This window comes from Stegodyphus dumicola, chromosome 4 (genome assembly GCF_044657685.1).
Source record: "Stegodyphus dumicola isolate Sdum_Otavi_A_Nest chromosome 4, ASM4465768v1".
NCBI lineage: Eukaryota > Metazoa > Arthropoda > Arachnida > Araneae > Eresidae > Stegodyphus > Stegodyphus dumicola.
The window spans coordinates 1,566,586-1,592,253 of record NC_140771.1 but is presented as its reverse complement, the minus strand read 5'-3'; the positions used below and the strand labels follow the sequence as shown (position 1 = coordinate 1,592,253).

At 34.9% G+C, this 25,668-nt stretch overlaps 1 protein-coding gene across 5 annotated transcripts in view; it reads left to right on the top strand.

Moving 5' to 3' along the window:
• Positions 1–25,668, top strand: part of LOC118202925 (zinc finger MIZ domain-containing protein 1-like) — a 1,176,934-nt gene that overhangs the window by 609,657 nt on the left and 541,609 nt on the right. For all 5 annotated transcript variants that reach the window (XM_085814453.1, XM_085814451.1, XM_085814450.1 and 2 more), the window contains one exon: positions 6,196–6,309. In XM_085814453.1, coding sequence (XP_085670579.1) covers positions 6,196–6,309 — 114 coding nt within the window. The remainder of the gene's footprint in view (positions 1–6,195; positions 6,310–25,668) is intronic.

Below are 25,668 nucleotides of genomic sequence, written 5' to 3'. Positions count from 1 at the left end.
AAAGATGAAATTACAGTTACAGCTAACATAGTGGTCAATTAGGTTTATTCAATTTGAATAGAAATGACCGAGATATCCATTTACTCAATGTTAAATGCACGTGCTCCTGCATTTTTACTTTTCTGGCTTAGCTTTCTCTTAAAATTTGTCTCGCGCTGCATTGTACGAGGAAATACAACATTTTTAATTATAACTGTACTAAAATTAGCTATTCAAATACAAAGTTCGTAAGCATATTTAAAGTAGAGTTGCAGTTTATTGTTTCAAATATTATTAAAGTCCTTTTGGTTCAGTTCTTTTTAAGTGATTTCTGGCATCCCAAAAGTGTTAGAAACGAGAAGAAATCTAAACTTCCCATCTAGATCTAAATTTTATTTGAATGCCTAATGTTTGCTATTCCTAATTTTATAAACAAAGTTTCAAAAAAATAATTTTACTTCCTGAAATTTAAATACTTGAATATTCTACTTTCTATTTTGCTAAAAGTTTTTATTTTATTTAAAATGCCCTATTTTCATACCGGAGCTAGTGGGGTCTGGTAACTGGTTTAAACTTTAAACGGGAAATAAGAAATGGAAATTTTATTTCAAAGCTTTAAGTCAACCTATTCGCTTCAGAGTTTAAAATCTACGTCTTCGTTTTTCTCTAGCCAACTTTGTATCAGAAACAACTAATTTTGCGCAAGTTCTAATATTTATTTTTAGTAAGTTCTAATGATTAGAGATACGATAATTAAGAGCACGCGTACTAATGATTACTAGCATTTTTATTTAAAAAAACTGATGACGTTACATTTCTTCATGGAAGTCGTAAATGTTTTAACAATTCGAAGGAGGTAGTCAGTACATCGCTGCGAAATGTCCAGCAGTTGCGGCTTTCCCGCAAAGCGGGTCGAAAACGAAGCTTCTGCAGCCGAGTACAGAAAGAATGCCGGCTGAGCAACGTGAGTCATTTTCTTCGAAAATGCATGTTGCGTTACGTCTTACAAGATATATCATGGCTACTTCGGCAAGATTTGAAAGTATTTAAGTGCGTTACTCTCAGCATCATTGCATATAGAGAAATATAGATAGATAACAAATATTTGAACAATTGTATGTATATCTAAGTATCTGTAGGTAAATATGAAAGATACGTCAGTCAGACGGTACGAATTTTAAATGTAGGTAAAATTCAACGTTAAATTGCCGTTTATCTTCCACAACAATAGTATTAATCTGAGAATGAATTTTCCCTAATTTTAAGTATCTGTATATTGCACAGATTTTTTTCCTTGCATTGTGTATTTTTAAAATTTTACTGATGTACTGCGCTTTTGTCTCTTATAATTAAAAACTGTAGAGTCATTAGGTATTTTTGATCTGGGAAACATGAAAAATAATCAGTGCCCTCGCCAGGACCTTTCGAATACGCGCCGAGGGTGCTAACCTTTATACCACGAAGGCATGCTGGAAGAGAGAAAAAAATACCTTATATACTTTCTCGACAAATCTTCATCCACTACCTAATCTTAACCCTTAGCGCTCCGCTACGGAGCCGTCCGTCATTTGTTCCGTAACTTCGTAGGCTCCGCTGCGGAGCCCAATGTTTTTAGCATGATTAGGCTTAAGATGTTACGGAATCGTCGGCGTTGGCAATTGTTATCTGTAGTTAAAACGTGCTCAGTCTCGCTACTGTTACGATTGAAACATTATTTGACCCATTTTATGGTTAGCAACATGGAGAAAAATAATTATTGTGATGAGAATACAGAGTTGAGTGATAGTGAAGATGTGTTTGATTTTTTATTGTTAGAAGATATTGTGGAAGACAATGTTGATTATAATTCTGACACTTCAAGTAGTGGTTCCGAAATTATATTACCAAAGAGACGACGAATGGTAGTTATTGAAAGAAAAAGCGAAGAGTCGCCGGAAGACTTAGATGAATGGCGCTATGTAAGGAAAGAATTAGATATTCCAGATAGAATACATTTTAGTGTATCGCCAAAGGTCATTGGACCACAAATTCCTACAAATATTGTACAGCCGACACAATATTTCAAATTATTTTTCACAAACGAACTGGTAAATGAAAGTATAAAAGAAACCAACAATTACGCAGAAAATGTTCTAAAGAATAAAGAAATATCTAGTAATTCTACTTGGAAAACGTGGCGTGCGGTGGAAGAGGATGAGTTTTGGGCTTTTATTGGAGTTATTATCAATATGGGTACGATACTCCTGGCGAATATGCAGGACTATTGGTCAGTTAAGGAGAAGAGTCACATCCCTTTCTTTAGTAAAATATTTACAAGAAAGAGATTTATGCAGATATTCTGGATGCTGCAATCCGCTGCGAAAATGTGCCGGTGTTGCTGGTAGGCAGTGGTACAAAAACGTGCGGAGCGCTAAGGGTTAAACCATATGTATAGTAACTGCAATGTGCACCTAAAGTTTAGCAAGAGTATACCATAATCATGCAGTAAGAGCATGTGATGTACTGGCCACACAGTGGTAATTTAGTGCCTATATGTATATAAGCTATGTCTTATGTATTAAATATTATTGCAGTATCTATGAATGTACCATACGCCATCTAATAAAATGAATAGTTTATCAATTCTGACAAACGTATATCTAACGTAATGTGTTTAGCGCATCTTTCTAACGTAATGTGTATAGCGCATCTAATGGCCTAATACATGAATGATAATAATGAATCTTATAATGAGTCTTTATTGTCAAATAAATGTAAATCTAATGTGAACTGCACACCTAATAGCATTATAAACGAGCATCTCATGTAATCTGAATGCCATTCTTCTGTAACACAAAATGGATTGTATATGTGTACATAAATTCAGAATACTCAGCATATCTACTGTAATGTATAAAAGGATATTAATAGTAGTGCTGGGGCCCGGCATGGCAGCGAACCCCTTCGGATGCTCTGGATAATGGTGGACGTGGTGCTGTACTGATTAACCACTATGGTAAAGTAACAGTGCCCACGTCCTCCGTCACTCACTCACTCACTACCTTTTAGTTCGGGCCCCACTACAAAGTCTGGTTCTCTTAGGGAGCATTCACTATAGATTTAAAATACCTGTTGAAGAGTTAGCTGCTAGGCTTGTGAAACAAAACACAAATCGGAAGAAATGTGTTTAAGACCCTTTAATTCGGACACAAAATTAAGCGTTACTCAACTTAGGTTTACACAAGCCAAGCACTTCTAGCTTAATCGAAATACGTAACCTTGATCAAATTCAAAATGTGGCAGGACTAATAATCTATTATATGCTGCATGTAAATTATCTGTAAATTTATTTTGCTTCAATACTGGTTTTTAAAAACCTGGAAAAAAAAAAAGCTCTTCGAGTTTTTTATTATTTTGAGTTTGCAAGTTTCGTGTCCGAGCAAAACAGAAAATATTGCCACTTGAGAAAAATATTTGTTGCTGTTCTCGTGCACAAACGATTCAATGAGATAATTGCACGGCTAAGATCCTTACGAATTTTGTCTTTTCTTTATTGGTTAAGTGCAAACTTCAGGCGGTGTTAATTTACGATGAAAAAACAATATAGCATATTTTTATCTCTATCTTTCTACTTTTCGAATTTAAATAACTTGTTTCCAGTTCAAGTTTTTATATTCTTTTTTTTTAATTTATAGGCAACTAATTCTTAAGCTGTCGTACTGCTTTAAAATCGGTGTAAGTATTAAACTGAAATCTGCATACCAAAATTAGATTTTAGTTTCTTTTTATCTTACGCCTTTTTATCTTTTTAAAGTTTTTTCAACTTTTTGAAACAGTAATAACCTTCAATGAAATTAAACTCTTCGAGGTGTTAGAACGTAATATGAAATTTTCAGAGTGTCATTCTCCTCCTCCAATATTAAATCATTTTTAGTGGAATGATAAGATAATTGTTTTAACCCATGTTGTAGGATAATAGTTTGTATCGAGAAACGAGAATCCAGGCATTTCTGTAATCTTTTCGATATTGAAAATCATAACTTATTGCTGCTATCCTCGTCCCATAATAAATCTTATCCTTCTCGATAAAGTAACAGCAGCCAACAAAGATTTGTTTCCATTTTCCATCGAAACTTTCCCCTGTCGACGCTCTTAGAATTATTTTTATGTCCAGTTGGTGGCAATGTGTCACGGAAAATTTGATATTATGCTCTCCATATTCTCTTCTCAGCCATTCTTTTTTTACACAGCCATGCCGAGGATCGTAAGGTAGATTTAACTATGCATCAAAAAAAGAGGGACGAGATGTCTCTATACTCTCGCCCAACCGTCGCGACACAATATTTCCACAAACAATATATTTTTTGTTGGATTGTTTGTTCCCGTCCGCCTTCCTGTCGCCAGAAACCATTTCCGTATCTTCGTGGCAATGGAGAGTTGGTATTAGTCTTCCGAAGGCTCGGTCGGTGTTGACCGGAAATATTTTACCCTTCGTCAAATAGAATGTTATTGCTAGGAAAATAATAGAAGGGAAAGGTTCTAGTTAATTAAATTGAATGTGATTGGTAGGCTCAATTGGATTGACTTCTGGGATATTCGCGTTTCTCTTATTAACACTTTCGTTTCATTTTGGTATCTTCACTAGATCTGTTTAAGTATTATATACAGGAATGCAACAAATTTGAATTGTTAGAAACAAATATGCTTGAACATATGTTTCGTTTTCTAGAGGCTGTGCCACAAGTGACACTCCGAGTTACACCTTAGAATTTGAGGCTCTTATCGGGAAGGCGAATTCTCTTTAACTGCCGCTTTTCCAATTACAAGAGTACAGATTTCTTCGATAAATTCATCGTCGTTGATTGTTTCCCCATAATGAAAAGAATCCTGTGTTTAATTACTGAACATTAGACTGCATAGAAATATGTCACTTTCGATGAATAATTAAATTTCATTGCTTTTAAATACATATCTGCTGAGATTCCTTAGAATAGGCATTAAAATTACGTTATTCCTTATAAATTATTGCTGGACTAGCGAGCTGCGGTCAAAGTAAATTTTATGATTTTACGAGGTACTTCCTCTCTTCTTTCTGCGTGCCTTCGTGGTGTAACGTTGTAGAGACATTAGGTTATTTCGAAGTAGGAGACATGAAAAATAAGCAATGCCCTCGCCGGGACTGGAACCACGGAACTCTCGAATACGCGCCGAGCGTACTGGTCGCTAAACCACGAAGGCATGCGAAGAAGAAATACCTTATATACTCCCCCTTTTAAAAGGCGAATGGGGATTAGGGGACCCAATTGCCAAATCCTGGTGGTGAAAAATCATCATCCACCACCTCTCTCTCTCTTTTTTTTTTTTTTTTTTTTTTTTTTTTTGTTAGTTTTAGTTTGGCCGCCACTGTATAGAGACATTAGGTTGCTTCAAGTAGGAGACATGAAAAATGAACAATGCCCTCGCCGGGACTCGAACCACGGAACTCTTGAATACGCGCCGAGCGTGCTGACCACTACACCACGAAGGCATGCGAAAAAGGCGGTAGAAATACCTTATAACTGTAGCACTGTCGGCGCCTATTCGAGAGGTTCGTCCGATTCCCGGCGAGGACATTGCATATTTTTCATGTCTTCTCCTTAAAAATAACCTGATATCTCTACAGAGGAGGCCGAACTAAAAAAGTTGTGAATGAGATTCTTCATCGCTCTGATTTGACGATCGGGGTAGCACACGCGGCTTGTATTCTAAAGGTCCAGGTTCGAGTCCTGGCGAGAGCATTGCTCATTTTTCATGTCTTCTGGTTCAAAATCACGTAATGTCTCTACAAGTTCTATGTATACTTTAAAAGAAATTGCATAAAAACATTTCAATATGAATGAATCGCTTCATTCTTTCCAAGCAACGACCGATTGGTAAATATTTTTTTTTCTATTTATTTGTTCTACATTGCTGCAAGAAACATAAACCTGCGTACTTTGTTATTAGTAAACATGTCTGTGTGATTTTCCATCTTCTGATCGTATTTTTTCTTTGCTCAGTAGTTTAATTCGATGTTGTTTAAATGGAGTTTTGAAATTAGAATAAACTTCGCATCATCGGTGCAGGATATTTGTTGGATGGTTAATAATTGACTGCATGCATTTCATTCGCAGTAAACTTCATTAACTTATTTTCTAGGCTTTTGATGATTATGTTCTTTCAGTTCATATTTGTAATAAAGTGATATTATATTTTCAGGCTTTAAACACCCCTGGAGGTTTCCAGAATGCTGCCAGAGAACTCCTCGAATGGTGTGGAGACAGCAGGGCCTTCCAGAAAGCTTTCGAACAGTCCCTCATGGGATGCCTGACGGTAATGATGCTTCGAATATGAACTTAAATTTTTATGTTGCTTATATTTGCCTTAGGTTATTGAATAAATTGGAAATAACTGGTGCAGGAGATATTCTTTTGTATCAATTATTACTAATTTATCGTAACAGAAATAAATAATTTCATCGGACTTTCATTTCAGTTCAGTCTATAGATTCTGTACTCGCTATTTCATATTTATCTTTGATTTGTATTAAATTTTTACTATTTATATCTGCGCTCATAAAGTATAATTTTAATTAAAATGCTTCGAACTGAAGAATTTTGATAAAAGCATACAAATTGTTCTTCCTCCTCCCTAAGTGATAATAAGAAATTCTGTGATTTTCGACAGTGCTTTGCCTCGCAACTACGTTTCTAAGATATATGAGTACTGAAACCGTTAATAGATGAAATTTTTCAATAATCTGTAATTTAATTTGTTTATAAGGTATTTCTCCCGCCTTCTTAGCATGCCTTCTTGGTGTGGTGCACGCTGGCCGGGTATTCCAGAGGTCCGCGGTTCAATTCCAGGTGAGGGCATTGCTCATTTTTCATCACTCCTGCTTTAAAAATAATCTAATGTCTCTGCAGTGGCGCCCGAACTAAAAGGGTGGTGGATAATGACTCTCCACACCCAGGATTTGGCGATTGGGTCCCCTATAAACCTCAGTCGCCCTTTAAAAGGGGGAGGGGGAAGTATATAAGGTATTTCTCCCGCCTTCTTAGCATACCTTCGTAGTGTGGTGGTCTGCACGCTGGGCGCGTATTCCAGAAATCAGTGGTTCGATTCCCGGCGAGAGAGTTGCTCATTTTTTATCTGTCCTGCTTTCTAGCCTACCTGTGTTACCGGCAATTTATGAAACGGTGGCATTCTACAGCATCTATTCAGCTGCAAGATTTAACAATTCTTTGGCAGGTTTCGAATGAGGAAAAGGTTTGGACTTCTATAAAATTGAGTGAAAGTATATGAAAGCTATTTTCTGAAGCTTTATAAGGTATTTCTCCCGCCTTCTTAGGGTGCCTTCGTGGTGTAGTGGTTCTGCACTCTGGGCCGGTATTCCAGAGGTCCGTGGTTCGATTCCCGGCGAAGGCAATTGCTGATTTTTCATCTTGCCTGCTTCCAAAAATCCTAATGACTCTACACTGGCGCCCAAACTAAAAGAGTGGTGGATGATGATTCTCCACACTCCGGATTTGGAAATTGTGTCCTCTAAAACTCTCAGTTGCCCTTTAAAAGTGTGGAGTATATAAGGTATTTCTCCTGCCTTCCTACCATGCCTTCGTGGAGTGGTAGTCTGCAAGCTGGACGCGTATTCCAGACGTCCGTGGTTCGATTCCCGACGAAGGCTTTGCTCATTTTTCACATCTGTTGCTTCCAAAATACCTAATGTCTCTACAAACTTACTAAATATATCGATAATATATGTAAATATCTAATTTTATCATCGATTTCATCATAGTTTCTTACATGATTCGCGATTACCAAATGTAAGTTTTCATATTTTCTTCTTTTTTAACTTCAGTACGCCCTGTATTTATAATAGCTAGTAATAAACGTTGACAGGCTAAATCTTTTTCCAGTCAGTCAAACAAGAACCACATACTGGGATGGCTACAATTAAATAATGAATTTAGTACCTTATGAAAGCTTTCGTAATAATTTGTTGTTTTAGGAGATTTTTCGAAGGCTGCTTCATAATGATTCCACACTTCGATTGGAAACTGTGTGGTCTTCTAGAACTCTTTTCGCTCCAAACTTAAAAAAATACATTCAAACATCAATTTCTATAGATACACATTGAAAGTATGCAAATAAAAAACAAAAACTATTGGCAGTTACAGGAAACAAATTGTCGTACAGGAGGCCAGTGGTATAAAATATTACAGTACATGCAAAATTTTACAATAATTTACATTCTTTTATATACCGCTCCTGAAAAGGTTAATATGAGCATTTGTCCAATATTTTCTTCAAAGGCTCAAATAATTTTTCTTTAAAAAATTCAAGCAGGTGTACGATGTTCAAATCGATTAATTTATTGATTGATTAATGTAGGGATATTTCTACGTATTTTATTTATCAGTGGGCTTATTTCCATGTGAGCACATATGTGAGCGGTTTTTCCAAAAATATACATAATGTCTCTACAAGTTTTCATTTAAAATAGGTTTCGACGAAATTGTTAGATTTTGTTTCAAACGAAGTGTAAAATCTTTATCATTTCCATAAAACATAATTTCATACGTTTTTTCAATCATCATGGTACATCATTTGTATATCTATACTATTAAAATCTATGCGCGTCTTTCAGTCTGTACGTTGTTTATTTGTGACATCATCTGCTCCGGAACGCCGGGGAGTTTCGAGAGAGGTAACTGCCCCGGATTCCAAAAATTCGCAGGAAGCCATTTCGGCCATTATTATCTTCGTACGACTTTAATCAGCCTAGATATTAATTAAAAACTCTGATCATTTTCTCACTCATTTTTCCGAGTGGCAACAGTCTTGCGCGCTGGAGATAAAAATTCTTTATTTCGAAAAGTGTTGTCGCTTTCAAATCGTTGAGGCTATTAGTCAAAAATTTGTAAGTTTTACAAAATGTGAAATAAAAATAGCATTTTCAAAGATTAAACACTTTATTATATAATATCATAATCTGACCGCGCAGAAAGCAGGCGATTGCATGTGACGTCATTGTAGGTCAAAAATGTTTCGTTAATTTCGGGATTTTAAATAAATAGCTGCTGTTATCTATTTTTTTTGTTTCGGGTTAGGGTAAATGACACAATACGTTATTTCCACGTTAATTAATTTATTAATATCGAGGAAAAGTTACATTACATTAAATTTGAATCATAACGTCTTACACATACGTGTTAACCTGAAGTGTTAAAAGTTTTCGTTTCCTGGTTTGGCAACAAAAAATTATTTACGAATTGGTTGCTGCTTGGAAAAAGTGAAATCATTTCAAATGTTTTCGTGCATTTTCTTTTGAATTAGTTCTCTTTCCGCGATTCCTCTTTCCGCGTTTTTAAAAATTCTTCCTGTTTCCGCGAAATCGGAGAGTACAGTACCCCTCCCACAGCTCCTCAGGAGATGTCACGATGAGTCATTAAGAAGAGCTGGGCAGTTTCTTTGTGAATAAGTTAGTCTTCGTTAGATTGAAAACGTGTCTTAGTTTAGGCTCCTCTTGATATCTTAAGTATCATTCCATTTGTAAATCTGCTACAGTATTGGTTGTTATTTTCACATCTTTTATTAATCACTATAAATGTTTTAGACATTATTAAAAAGGAAAAAAAAACTTTAGCCCTTTACAAAGGTTATCAGTATCGAATTCAGAATGAAAATAAAGAAAATTTAGTCTATTGGATTTGCATAAATGAAAGATTTAAAAGTTGCAAAAGCGCAATTAAGATCAAAGACGTCGTCGCTTTAGTGGAAAGAACACCGTTTTAAAACGAATATTTATTCTGAAAGATTTTATTATAACTCACCTTTATGCAGACTTTTTGAAGAAAATTGTTTTTTACTTTACGAAACGATCTTTTAGTTCATTGCCAAAATCATCGTAGAGTTTGAACATCTCTCTCTTCCCTTTTTAATACAATATTATCTTCATTCATGCAAAAATCTGAGATCGGAAATATTTTTCGATTATTCCTTTTAAAAATTCTTCTTTTAATTTTTTTTCCCACCTTTCGGGAGAGGCCAAGGTCCGCTCGGACCCCCACTATGTAACCCCTTTAGGCAGGAGGTAATGAAGACTGATGATATCATCGAAACAGGAATGATTTTGACAACCGCGGAAACAAGAAAACACCTTTCTTTTAAGGTGTACATAGAACTTATAAATTTTACTTTGGCAGCAGCCCACTAGCTTTTAAATAACATTTGAAATAAAAATACATTTTTCTACTTTTTTACCATAACTTACAAATTTTCTTTTTGTGATTCATTTAAATACTTTTTAATTTTTGCCATTATCTATAAATGGCCTTTAAACCTTAGGAGTACTGTAACTGAATTTTTTTGATTTTTTATCTTCTACATATTTCAGTTTTCTTCAAATTTCTTTGCACATAACTTCCCTGCCTCAGTTATGTTGCTGTAAAATTTATCCTGCTTACAAAGAATCTTTTTTTGAGGGAACTGTGTGCGTTCTGAAACCTAGAGTTGTGATACGAGCGTTTATTTAGGTTCTGGAAGTTCACATTAGGTCAAACGGAGCAACAGACGAAACAGTCACGCTTCACATTTAGAAGCAGATACACTGATGTCTGGAGTTTACCAAAGAGAAAGTGAAGCCTCTGGAACGTGATTTTGGACATCAGCCAAAACAGGACCAAAAAGGGAAAAAAAAAAAAAAAAAGAAAAACTCAAAAGAAAGGGGAGAGAAAGAAATCTTACGGGAGGCGGTGTCCTTGGAATGAAATGTTTTCACCAATATGCGCGTTTGCATAACCTTTCGTGGAATAATTTAAAATTATTTATTTAGCATCATAAACAAATTTTGTTCTGTTGACATGCATATATAGAATTAAAATGATATTTTATGAAACATTTCGCAGAGAAACTATCGATTTACCTGTGTTTCGTAAAATTTATCATTAAAAGAAGTTTAGCGTAAATCTATTTATAATCTGCTGTAACTGACATGTTCGGAGAAGGTGTCTTCACTGTGTAAGAGTATAAGGAACGACGCTACAGTTTATTATTCTTTCCTATATACTTATATTTTCTCCCTCTTAACCAGTTAACTGTGGGGCCCTCGTTTAAGAGTGCGCACCGTTTTGCGTCGCCAGAATCGAGCCGTGACGAGTATATTCGTCCATCACAGAGTAAGTTGCGCTGGTAAGATATTGGATAAAAAAGATGGATTTATTTTATAAAACTGAAAATTTTATTACTAATATTGACTTATTTGGTTAACATAAGCATATATTGCATACATATTAAACTAAAAATGCAATCAATTAAATCAAATATTATACATACAAAAGTAAGAATTTAAATTCCTGCTGTGGAGTGATATTCACGAAACAGGGTACCATACACAATGGGACTTTGCAAATCGAACGCCAGTCACGCGATTCCTTCCTGATCTTACGTTTGTAGCAATGCGAACACCTTCGCGTAGGGTTGTGTTTTTTTTTCGATGTTCCGGCTATATAATCCGGAACATGATTCCCGCCTAATTGGCTTATATTAGGTCTAAATGGCCGAGTTTGTGCCGATTTGTTTCTTTCAATTGGATACGTCGCAAAAGTGTCTTCAATAAATTTGAGCAAAAAGTTGATACGCGATCATGTTCCATTATTTTTTATATAATATGAATGAATTCAGACACATAATGTCTACGAAATGGGGAAATATCCTTTTGTAGTACTTTTTGAGTCGTTTTCTTGCTGTGGAGCACGCTTTGATAAATCCATCGCTCACATCCACTCCACCCACTTTTTTTATTACAATCAATCACTAGCTCCGGTTCCTTTGCTATTATTTTTCTTTTCTCTGTTTCTGTGACGTTGTCATTATGTACAGGACTTACTAAATAAACCTCCCTCTTATCTTTCCATTTCATTATACGCACGAGTATACTTGTCAATACACAAAATCGTGCCGCTTCTCCATGACGAGTATACTCGTCAATCACAGTTAAAGCGTGCCAATAAAGTTAATTACCATTTTTAGGGACAAAAGTATGTTTTTAAAGTTCCCTTTTATTAAATACAGGCGTTCTTTTTTTCTTTACCTTTTAATGAAGCGTTCTGACCCCCTGTATTTACTTTTGGTTATTGTGTCCTTGTGGATCTGGTCCAGCCTAATGGCTAGCCAGTTAGGATCAGTAACAACAGCAACGCATACAAACGCAAGATGCCTTAGGACAAAATATTGGAATGTTTGTTAACTCAAAACTGAAGTATATGCTTTCCTCGTTGGTAATCATTTGGATCTGAGAGATCGAAAAATAAGCATCATCAAAGTTGATAATATGCGATCGATTACGAGAGTCCAAAACTTTTTTCTATAGACAAATTTTAAAGGTTTCTGTGGTGTTAGAACCAAGGCCATTCATCACTGAATATTTGCTTCATCCCAATGAATGCTTTTTTCCCCCCAATCTCTTATAAATAATTATTTATAACTCTGTTACCGACCTTATAAAAGATTATTATTTATAATGTAATTACGTACTTTATAATAAAATACCGTATTAAAATATTATCTAACAAGCACTTATACTGATTTGTTTCTTATTTTCATATATTGTTACTTCATTCAGATAAAATATTAAAAAAAAATATTTAGGGTTTTTTTCTTAGTAATATTTATAGAGGAAATCCGTTACTATTGTGGTGAGAGAAAAATAAAGTTCTGTCTGAATTTTGAATTTTGAAGAAGGAGAGTTGAAAAATTAGCAATGCCCTCGCGGACACTCGAATCACAGAACTATCGAATACGCGCACAGCCTGCTGACTATTACACCACGAAGGCATACTAAGAAGGCGGCAGAAATACCTGATATACTCCCCCTTTAAAGGGCGACTGATGAGTAGGGTACACAATCGCCAAATTCTGGTGGTGAAGAATAATAATCCGCCACCTTTTTCAGCTCGGGCGCCACTGTGGAGTCATTAGGTTTTTTTTTTTTTTTTTTTTAAGCAGGAGCCATGAAAAATGAGCAGTAGCCTCGCCGGGACTCGAACCACGGACCTCCTGACACGTGCCGAGTGTGCTGATCACTACACTTTCTCCCTCCTGACACTTTCGCCTCCTTTCGGCATGACTTCGTGGTGTAATGGTTAGCACACTCGGCGCATATTTTGAGAGGTGCAGGTTCGAGTCCAGGCGAGGGCATTGCTCATTTCTCACATCTACCGCTTCCAAAAATATTCTAATGACGCTGCACATTTATGTCTAATGCCTAGCGCCATCATGATATCTAAAGGCTGTCTTTCAGTGCTTATTCTTTAAGTGATTTCAAAAACAGCCCGGTTTTATTAATTTAGTGCATGTGGTCAATGATTGACTTTCATTTATGTTTTCAAAGATTGATTAGAATGTTGTGGCCTTTCACAATAGCTGATGATCTTGGCGAAACAGCGGGTGATCTTCCTCAATAGGATGTGATGGATGTTCTACAGTGCCTGTCCCTCATCAAATCTGAGTTCAAAATTGATAATCAGTTCTGCGTCTTTATAGATCACTAATACTTCATCTTACCAGCAGGGTATAAACTGCTTTCCTGTGGATTCATATTTCACCTTATCAGCGGGTTATAAATTTTTTCCCTATTTATCGTTTTTGTTTTTGCCGTTACGATAATCAATCACATTTCATCTTTAAAATTCCGATAAGTTACGATCTATATCTAAAGCTGTTTAAGGTGTTATATCTAAAGATGTTAGCCCAAAAGGGCTATTAGTCTCGAAATGACATTTTGCGTTAAATCACTTAAATGCGATGTATCGCTTTTTTAATTGTTGCCATCAAATATTATCGCCCTGTATTATATTTAACAAAATTAAATATTGAAGAATCTTCATAAATGTACACACATTTCTCGCATTCTGAATGAACAGCGGTACCTAGAATCATCAAATTTTGAATAACATAGCCTTCCACCCGAACATGGGCACCTGGAAGCCCGAATTTGGTCTTTGTTTTATTGTCTACTAGCAGCTACGCGGCCAGCCTTCGTCTGGCTTTTAAATATACCGGGAAAATGCCTGAAGTTGATGAGTTTTTCTTTTTCTGATAGCTCGAACGTAGTACATTTTTGTAATTCAGAGTGTTCACATTTAATAATTTTTTTTGAGTTGATGATTTTTATTTTTCTTTGTATAAATTCATAGCTTCTGGTTATTATCAACGTTACGTTTAAATTATCGGTGTAATGTGTATCAGTGTTGCGTTTCCTTTTCCTGACAGCTCGAGCTTAGTACATTTTTATAATTCAGGTCATTCGCTTAATAATTTTTTTTTATTTGATGATTTTTCACTTTATTTTATTTTTCGTTGTATATTTTATATCTTCTGGTTGATTACCATTGTTACGTTTCCTTTGTTTTCTTCACAAAATTATCAGTGTTACGTTTAATTATCAGTGTTAAAAATATCAGTGTTTGTTAGGTTAAATTATCAGTGTTACGTTTCACTGTTATGTTTATCAGTGTTGCTTTTTCTTTTTCTGACAGCTCGAGCGTAGTACATTTTTATAATTTAGGGCGTTCACTTTTAATAATTTTTTTGAGTTGAAGATTTACACGGATTTTGAATTGATGAACTGACAACGCTTTATTTTTCGTTGTGTATTTTATATCTTCTGTTTGATTATCAGTATTACGTTTTCTTAGCTTTCTACAAGAAAAATAAAATTGGCCTTTTTCTCTCCCAAGAATTATGGAGCAAAAGGTTTTTCGATTCTCCATTTACCGTTCAAAATTTCATAAACATTTTTCAGTGACTACATAAAATTACTTAACCCTGGAGCAATACCATTTCATAAACTTCACATTCGACATTTCCTGTACATCGAGAACGTATTTAAAGTGCAGAAATTCTGCCAAAGAAGATTTCATCCGTCATAGTGATTTCTATGTTGGTCCCTTTCGAAATCTATCATTCGAGATAGGAAGAAAGTGAAAAAGAAGAAGAAGAAGAAGAAGAAGAAGGAAAGAAGAAAAGTCTAGAATAAATAAAGCGCCAAGCACACAAGTACCAAAAAAAATAAAAACGGTTTTTGGGTGCGCAGGTGTTTAAAAAATAACAAAAATTGCTTTTGAAAACTCTCAGGAGATTCGGCAAAATGGCAGCCCCAGAAAGTTTGCTAGACGTAGAAACAAAAGAAAAGATTTTTCTGCTTTCTAAGTAATAAGATAAAGTAACAAAAAAAAAAAAAATTGAAAATCGTCTATTTAAAGTGGTGGAAATTCTTTTTCTCAAAGGCTCTTTAACGAGTTCTTTCAATTCTTCCTAACTCAAATGTTGACTATTTAAAATTCTGTCATATCGAATTTATATACATCTGGTTTTATATAAATTTAATAAAAGCTCCCGCGCCGCCAATTTTTGTGTTTTTAGTTGGTAAAACAAAGAAGAAGTAATGAACTGACGTTTTTACAGAATCTCATCGCGTAATATCAGGCTTGTTTTCCATGTCACTCAGAAAATAATTTTCGAAAAGTGATGTCGTATAAGTTGCATATTCGTTTCGTTTTAACACTTTAATGGTATATGTTGTAGAGACATTAGGCATTTTGGAAGCAGGCAAGATGAAAAAATTTGCAAACGCCATCGCCCGGAATCGAACCACGGACCTTTGGAATACCGGCCCAGCGTACAGAACCACTACACCACGAAGACACGCTAGGAAGGCGGAAGAAATGCCTTATATACTCCCTCTTTTAAAGGGAGACTGGGGTTTTTAGAGGACTCAGTCCCCAAATCTGTATGTAGAGAATCGTCATCCAACAACCCTTTTAGTTCGAGCGCCACTTATAGAGACATTAGGTAAATTTTGGAAGCAGAAGAGATGAAAACTAGCAGTCGCCTTCGCCGGGAATCGAACCACGGACCTCTGAAATACCGGCATAGTGTGCAGAACCACTACACCACGAAGGCACGCTAGGAAGGCGGGAGAAATTCCTTATAATGTGATCAATAAAGTGACTGTAAAAGTTAAACAAAAAATATGCTTTATCTTGTCTAAGTTTTAGTGTTCCGGATGGAGCCTCTTGTATTTTAGATAAGAAGATATAAGTTATGTTAAAAAGAGTGATTATTAGTACTATTAAAAGTAAATTAAAAGCTTGTAATTAAAGTGATAATTATGACTATTTTAAAGTAAATCAAAAGCTTGTATAATATCTTTTAATTTACTTTTATAGTCATAATTATCACTTGTTCTAAAGAGAAGCAGCGAACTACAAGTCCTTAAATATATTCGTGTGTTATTAATTTTATAAAATCATAGCGTATGTTATTATGCAAATCATTCTCACGTATTTGAATAATTTACTGATTAGGATGATTATTAGTTCAAAGGGGCTTTGTCGGTGAAGGACTATTGTTTTCGTTTTGCGATTTTACGTTAAATCACTATAAACGTCGAAACACTTTTCAAACTGTTGCCACCCAATGTTAAAGTCCTGCATTATATTTGAAGAAATTAAATAATGAAAAATCTGCATAAATGTTTATATACTACAAAGTCTTTAATTCACACGTCCATAATCCGGAATAATGTATAATCCGGACCTCAAAGCTACAAACTTTTTGCACATGCGTGAACGCATAATACGTTTACGCATGCGCATAATACATTTACGCATGCGCATAATACGTTTACGCATGCGCATAATACATTTATGCATGCGCATAATACGTTTACGCATGCGCGTTTAATGTATAACGGACGGGATAAGCTAGGCTAAAATTATCTAATTATCTATTTCAGTTAATGTTGCAGATTGCGTTGTTCATTAATCTTCTAATTGGATCCGTCTTATTATTTTTTGCAGACGGTTAGAGCAATTTTATAAAAAGTAAGCTTGAACTTTCGATTATATCAAAAAGATTTTCCGATTCTGGAGCTGCCAAAGCATCTACAAAGCGAAAGCATGTTTCGATGTACCGCTTCCGATAGTGAAGAAAGTGACAGAAAGGTTATTGAAAACAAAAAAAAAAAAATTCGATTGACAAATTAGTCGGTATTCTCGACACAATCAATTATAGAACTTGAACAACGGAACTTTGTAACTGAACAAGAAATTATGTCTGTTTATAGAATTAAAGAGAAAATATTAGCACATAACACGAAGCAACTTCAACAACTTACATTGAAAGAAATGTTTAATAAAGTAAACAAATAAATATTAAGCTTTTTTTGTAAATTTTGATACCCTTTAGATCATAATTGCTCTTTATTTCATAAGTAACGGTTTCATATTTTTAATTTTATAATTTCTGCATGCCGTCTTACCAGATTTAAATTGATGATCTATAATCCGGAAAAACGCCTAATCGGGAATATAGCGAATATAGCGATATCAAAAAGTGATACCAATAATATAGCGAATATCAAAAAGTATTTCAGCACAAATAAAAGGACGCTGTCACAAAAATTAAATTTTTATGATCTGTTGATTCTTTATATTTTGCCTGTCACAAGAGTAATTTAAATTATCGAAGGAAATAAGAGAGTTAAATGCTTTTACAAAATACGATATTGAACATCAATGGAAAGGTCTCGCGAAGGATGTGAACGGGTGAGTCCCGATGAGTCCGGATTAAAGACTTTGTACTGTATATTTCTCGCATTGTGATAAAACAACGGTACATAGAGCCATCGAATTTTGAATTACGTCATCTTCCTATGAATATGGGCATGTGGAAGACCAAATTTGAAATTTGGAATTTGTTTGTTGCGATTATCGTAACTGATGTAACGAATATAAAAAAAGTATATGGCAACATAAATAAAAGAATGTTGCCACCCTAGTGCATTATTTTTAAAGAAATAATATAGCGAATATCAAAAAGTATTTCAGCACAAATAAAAGGACGCTGTCACAAAAATTAAATTTTTATGATCTGTTGATTCTTTATATTTTGCCTGTCACAAGAGTAATTTAAATTATCGAAGGAAATAAGAGAGTTAAATGCTTTTACAAAATACGATATTGAACATCAATGGAAAGGTCTCGCGAAGGATGTGAACGGGTAAGTCCCGATGAGTCCGGATTAAAGACTTTGTACTGTATATTTCTCGCATTGTGATAAAACAACGGTACATAGAGCCATCGAATTTTGAATTACGTCATCTTCCTATGAATATGGGCATGTGGAAGACCAAATTTGAAATTTGGAATTTGTTTTATGATCGATTTCATATTTTGTAAAACTTTAACGAATTTTTGTGTAACAAACTCAACGATTTAAATCGAGCCATGGCAACACTGTACAGGAGAAAAATACCTTTTTATCTCCAGCGCGCGGAACTGTGCATCGGAAAATCTAAAGATAAGCTCATTTTAAAACTAAATAATTTAAAATCTGAAACCTTTCAAATTTTTTTTATTACGTATCGTATTAAACATCAGAAGATTTCTTGTAATTATAATTTTTAAAAAAGCAGTCCCTAAAAATCTGTCTTTAAATGCTTCAGATCCACAGAAGCAAAAAACAACCAAAATATATTACTGTCAGACATACCAAATCAGAAGGCGATTTAACAAGGATAAGATTAAACTGAAAAAGGAGAAGGTTTAACTTAACAAATTGAGTCAATGTACTATATAGTCTTGTATACACAAATACGAATACAGAGGCCGTTCACACATTTTTTAGACGATTTTCATCGTATTTACAGAAACAGTTTACCTAAAATTTGTGTGCTTCAAATGTTCCATTTGATAACCCTTAATTAAAACTGTCTTTCTGTACCTTAATTTCCAAGACAATAAAGCCTTTTTTTTAGCACTGAAAGACGTATTTTATCCCACTCCTCTTGAACACATTTTCAGAGTCCAAGGAGGGTTGTAGGTCGACGTTTAGACAATTCGCTTTTTGTAAGTCCAAAAGCGCAAACATCCGTGAATGATACATCAGAGACTTAATAGGAATATGAGTGAACGTTTATGGCTTTCATACCCATTTCTTGTTCCATTTTTTCCAGAAAATTGACACTAGATATTTACGTGCAGCCGCTTGCTTTGTCTTGATGCAGTTCTGTTGATTGATGGCACTGTGGGTAAAGACAGGGTTTTTCATATTTGGAAAATTGGGTATAAAGTAGGTTTCTGGTAATATGTGCAGTCGGGCTTGGCAGTTTTCTGCATTCTCTTTCATTCGAATTTGCCGTTATATGAGAAAGGCAGCAAGAATCGTAAATCCCTTTGAAAAACTTTCTTTAAATTCTTTGAACCGTGTTCTAAGATATTTCTCCTTCTCACAGAAGCTTCATGATAATAAATGGATGTTTTTTATTGCGGTCATTTAAATATACCCAGGATCCATTTATTGTGACAACATTTTTCCATTTTTATCTGAGTAATTGTTTCTCATAGAAAATTCTGCAGCACGTTATGCTTTCGGCGACATGTCTTGAAGAAAGACGAGGCACATTATGTTTTTTCACATTTTTAAGATTCAGATCAGCATTAATCAGTTTGTTTACCGTTGAAAAGGGCATTTTAATGATTTTGAAAGTGGACTTGCTGGATTTCCTTTAGAGATTAAAAATATCTAATGGAATTAAAATGTAAACTTTGCAACGTTCGAAACATTCTATTTTTTTCTTGGATGTGTAGTATTTGAAAGAATTTTCCTCCTTGAAGCCAAACTTTGACTATTTTTTCCTTTCTTATGGACAATATCATCTATCGTTGCTTTAGATACCGGGAAATTATGGCTTTCCCAGCAATTTTTAATAGCTGGATACGAATAAGTTTCTTCGAAAAGAGCACAAACACAGATTTCCGTCCATTACTTCTTTCAAAGCGCCATTTTGCATGAAAAAAAAATGTCAGATGATAATTTACACTTTCAAAAATACAATTGCAGTTAATTTGTTTTCCAAACAGTTTTTTTTTTAAATATACAAAGCAAAGTCGTCTAAAAATGGGCGAACAGCCTAGAACTTATTGGATAGACATAAGTCCCCCCCTCCCCTCCCCACTTCCTTATTCAAATGCAGCATTATTCTCATTGCGATTATCGTAACTGATGTAACGAATATAAAAAAAGTATATGGCAACATAAATAAAAGAATGTTGCCACCCTAGTGCATTATTTTTAAAGAAATAATATAGCGAATATCAAAAAGTATTTCAGCACAAATAAAAGGACGCTGTCACAAAAATTAAATTTTTATGATCTGTTGATTCTTTATATTTTGCCTGTCACAAGAGTAATTTAAATTATCGAAGGAAATAAGAGAGTTAAATGCTTTTACAAAATACGATATTGAACATCAATGGAAAGGTCTCGCGAAGGATGTGAACGGGTGAGTCGCTTTAGCGGTTAAAGATCAATCAACCCTGTACAAACATTTCACATATTTCACGGTTCACAGTTCACATATTCGGTAATGTTGTCGTAAATGCTTTTCTCGTGGCTCAGAGGTAAGTGAGCCTTATTACGAAAATGCGAAAAAAGAAATTGTAGGAGTCAAGGAAGGTTAAATGTGCCATTCTGCAGGAGTGGCAAAATCACGTGATTGCTCGTTGAATTTCTATGCTGCTCCCTAGTAAACTGAAAATACGTAATTTGATCAGAGGAAAAGGTAGAGAAATACTGGTTTGCTGAAGAGATCACATAATATGCTAAGAAATAAACCTTTGGGGAAGAAAAGTTGAAAAATTACAATAAATTACTGATATTTTGTTACACCTTTGCGTACATTTACATCTGCAATAGTATAGGTTGCAGAGGTCATAAATTCATTTCCCTTTCATAGAAATTTAAGTGCAGGAATTTGTATACTTTCTTCCTTAACTTGTACAATTATTTCAGTTTTTGCGTAGATATAGTATCGAAAGTAGAATGCTCACTAAATTTGGTTTCTTTCTAAACGTCAGTTGAATTTTGTTTAAACCAAAATTACGAGTAAATAATGGAAATTCCATTTTATTCTTACCGACTTCTATACAGAAATTTGGTAATGAGAGAGGAAATATACAAATTTCCGATCTTTTGCAATCAAAAATTATGTTTCTTACGAGTCCGAATTTATTAGATTTTCTATAAAATATTGGGTCAGTTCCTAAATTCGTGCCCATTTTTTTGGTAAATTTTTAAATAGTATAAAAAACACAATTTAACATTTTAATCAACTATATATTTTCCTCCATTATCTACAATGTCTCGCCATCGTACAGGCAGCTTTTTTATGCCATTGCTGTACAAAGACTGGTTTCGATGCAAAAAAACCTGAAAGTTCATTGTGTACATCATTTTTAGAATTTAATTTTTTTCCCAGTTAAAAAATTTTGTAATTCACGAAATAAGTGAAAATCACTTGGGGCAATGTCTGAGGAGTAAGCAGGATGTGGCGAAAGCTCCCAATTAAATTCACTCATTTTTTTGCAGCGTTGTTCGAGCCGTATGTGGTCAGCGTTATCATGATGAAACAACACTTTCTTGATATTCACCTATCGTGGGCTTTTTTTGATCATTATAAACTTCTGAATGAATCGTTTGATTTGGTTCTAACGGTTCAAAACGTCCTAAAAGGGGTTCATCATCCATGCTTCTTTTTCCAACTTTAAATTTTTTAAACCATTTCTGAGCAGTCCTTACGCTAATAGTGTGTTCACCATGTACACTATTCATTTTTATCGCTGCAAACCTGGCAGGCTCACCAAACGAAAATAAAAAATGTAGCACAGCACGTTGGTACTGATTATTTATATTCATCTACTATGGGTACTAAAATGCGTTCGATATTTACGAAAGTTGATGATGAACTGAATAATATGTTAGTCAAACGATGACAAGTTTCAACAGGTTCAAAATTGTATTGTTTTAGTAAATGCGTCTTAGTGAATTCCATGCATACTCTTAATGCGCACGAACTTATGGACTGACCCGATATGTAGAAGTGTGTAAACATAATTGGACAATAAACAATTTTATAAGCACTGACGAGCCGAAATATAATGATTCAACACATCATTCGATCTACAATTTCAGTACATCATTCGATCTACAATTTTCAGTACATCATTCGATCTACAATTTCAATACATCTTTCAATTTACAATTTCAATACATCATTCAATCTACAATTTCAATACATCATTCGATCTACAAATTTCAGTACATCATTCAATCTACAATTTCAATACATCATTCGATCTACAATTTTCAGTACATCTTTCAGTCTACAATTTCAATACATCATTCGATCTACAATTTTCAGTACATCATTCGATCTACAATTTCAATACATCGTTCGATTCATTTCTTCACTCTCGAGTCCGTAATGGCCGAGTGGATTTTTTGCCGAGTTGTTACAGCCATTAGAATTGATGGCCTTTGAATGCTGAGTGTTGAACCTAAGCTCATATTCTGGTTAACGGGAGGACTGTACGGTATTTCCGTTATTTTCCCCCTCTAATTTAAATATAACCCAGCTTCGCATGAAACTTCCTCCACGAAGGCAATTCCGTCGCAGGTAATCGTCGCTTGCTTTTTGACAACCAACTAAGCTAGAAAGCTAACTTTAATATATGCATGAATTTTAAATATTTTTAAATACGTATGAGAAATCTTAATGGAAATCCATTTCAACAGACTTGATTCTGTTAAAGAGCATAGGAAAGTTTACATTTTCGTATCTCTTTAGTCCACAATTTGTACATGAAACTGTGTCTATAATTTATTTTAAATTCTAGACCAAAAAAAAAAAAGTATCTATATTTGTCAGCATCAGAATATGTTTCAATAAAATTTTAACTCTGATTTAGATATGTTGTATAAATTGTAAATGTTGGCATTTCAACACCTCGATCGTCTGTACGTTCGAAACCAGCCATTAAATTCCAGTTGAAAAGCAGACGCGACATCTGGTATGAAACTGTCTCCATGAAAATTATTTCAACTATGCATTTGAAAGAATTTTTTAATGAATACTTTAATTCCTTAAATATTGATCACAGCTATGTACTTTTAGCTGGGAATTTTCTGAAAATAAAGTAGAGAATTTCATGATAATAATTACAGCATCGTGGAAGCATGAATTCTTTAAATATAACTTTTGATTTTATATAATTCTGCTAGAGCAGCGGCTTCAAACCGTGCTCCGCGAGTCAAAATAAAAATTCGAGAAGAAATTTCTAAAACGCTCTCGCTAGTTGATTAGTGTTTATTAACTCTAAAATATAAACTTAGTTATAGATTAGGGGCCGCCCAGGCGATATAGCGGTTAGGGGGGCCTACTGCGATACTGAAGGGCCCGGGTTCGAATCCCGGAGAAGACTTGTAAATGCATAGTGTCTGTGCGGCATGGAGGCACTCTAAATATGGGGAGAGCCGAAAGTCCTCTCGAGTGGTTGGTGGTAAGTGAAGAAGGGGTGGAAGACACTCGGACTAGTTCCTCCTGAGTGCTCTCCTTCAAAATTGGGAGGCGCAGTGTTGCTCTCCTTGTCAGGAGGAATTTCGTGGGTTTGTTCTGATGTTAAAGTCAGAAAAGGGAGATAAGTCACAATAACAAAAAACAAAAACAAAAAAAAATAACTTTAGAAAATGAATCTAAAAGAAGCATTTATTAAAACAAATAAATGAAAGGGGTTGCTATTTCTGATATAAACTTTTAGGCAGATCTTGGGGCTTGACAATGGACAAGCTTGTTCTCATGTCACTGTCAGGCAAGTAAGCTAAGTCCCACACTTCATATAAGGTCATTCTTATGTCAAAAGAGAACGACGTGCAATGGCTAGCAAAACTAAACCGTTTTCGAATGGAAAATGAATTAAATTTAGAAGGCTGTGTTAAAATTTATACAGTGGAGCACCTTTTTCAATTGAACAAAACTATAAGAGAATATTTCCTGGAAGACAAACTTTTATGATTGGATTAAAAAATCCGTTCGAGTACTACGGTAAATCTGAAAGCTTGCCAGTGAAACCTTATCGAAATATGAACAGATTTGACGTTAAAAATCTAAATTTAAGCAAGAACCTTAACTCATAAAACTCGTACAGTAGACTCGTACAGTTTTACTACAAGTTCCTAAAACTTTCTAATGCCTTTCGGAACAACGTAGTCAGGTGAAAAATATTTTTCTCGATGCATTTGGCAAAAACAATATAACCTAGAATCAGATTAAATGTAGAATATGAAATGCGACCGAAGATTACATTAACAGAACTACACTTGGACGGTTTGTGTAATAAAAATGCAAGCACACAAATGTCTCTGAATAACGCATAGATCACACCTGGAGTTAAATGAGTAAATTACATTAACTTTATTTTAAAATATTTTAATAAAAAATAAAATACTTTTCTTTAATTGCCATTACATAAAGTACTAGCATACTAATCCATTGATCTACTTTAAATATTCTTTTAAGATATATATATATATATATATATATATATATATTTTTTTTTTTTTTTTTTTTTTTTTTTTTTTTTTTTTTTGAGGGTAAGATGGGGTTTCTCTTAAACATCTTATAGTCCTAAGGGTTCCCTGAGTCGGCAATGTTTGAAGACCACTAGAGCTAAAAGTACTAGAGCAAAAATTCCCATTCTGTATCTCATTTATTAAAGATACAGAATATCTAAAGCCAGATGTTCTAATGACGATGATTTTGGGGCCACCAAAGTCTTCTCCGAAGAACGATAACACAAAAAGAGACAATAATGTAGCTCAAAGCAAATTAATCAATATTTTTTATTGTACAGGGATTAAAAGTTAAAAAAAAAAAAAAAAAAAATCTGAAAGCTTCCAGATTTTACATTACGCCCAAAGGGGCGATTTTTTAACGTTTTGTGTGCTACTTTTATTTATTAAATATCATGTTCTTTACACTTAAACCATAAAATTCAATTCAACAGCAATATATATATATATATATTGTTACGAAATGTCCAGGCGTGGTGAGATAGCTTCCCCGCAAAGCAGTTTTAAGGTTGCCATAAAATCGCAAGCGAAGGCCGGGTTGCCACATTTGGCGAGAAATCGTCCATTTGGCGACAAAATTGGCGATATGCCATTGACGGATGGAGAACCTTCTGGAACGAATTTTTACCGGTTTAGCCCAGAATGTTCTCGAACACCAATCAAAAGCTATATAAACCCTGCCCGACCGCAGTCAGTCAGAGAGTGCCTCGTAGAGAGGGCGAGTGAGTGTGTCTCGTCTAGAGCGCGAGTGTCTCATCTAGTTACCATGCGGAGACGATCGAGTTGACAGCCGGCCAGCGAGTGCCGAGTGGGTCGTCGAATGCACCGAAGGAGTCTCGTAGTGCATCGTCGAGAGAGCGTGTTGAGCTCCGGGAACGACTGAACCGAAGAGTCGGGAGCTGTGCTCTCTGTGTCGAGTGCATCGCGAGTTGCAGCGTGGAGAGTCTTGAGAGTACGTGGAGTTCCGAGAACGACCAAGCAGCGTCGGGAGCTGTACCCTGGTGCTTTGCAGTGAAGCTGTCTCCACCGTGATAGCCTGATAGTTTGAAGGCTGTGTCCCTGATTGTTCCAGCGTGTGTATAGTAGATCTTCGACGACTGTAAAATAATATATTCGACTTTGGAGACTTTCGATTCGTGACTTTGGAGCTGTCCTGACAATACTGGCCAATAAAGTGTGTTTCGATACTTCATCAAGTGTCTTCCTTATTCTCTCCAAATC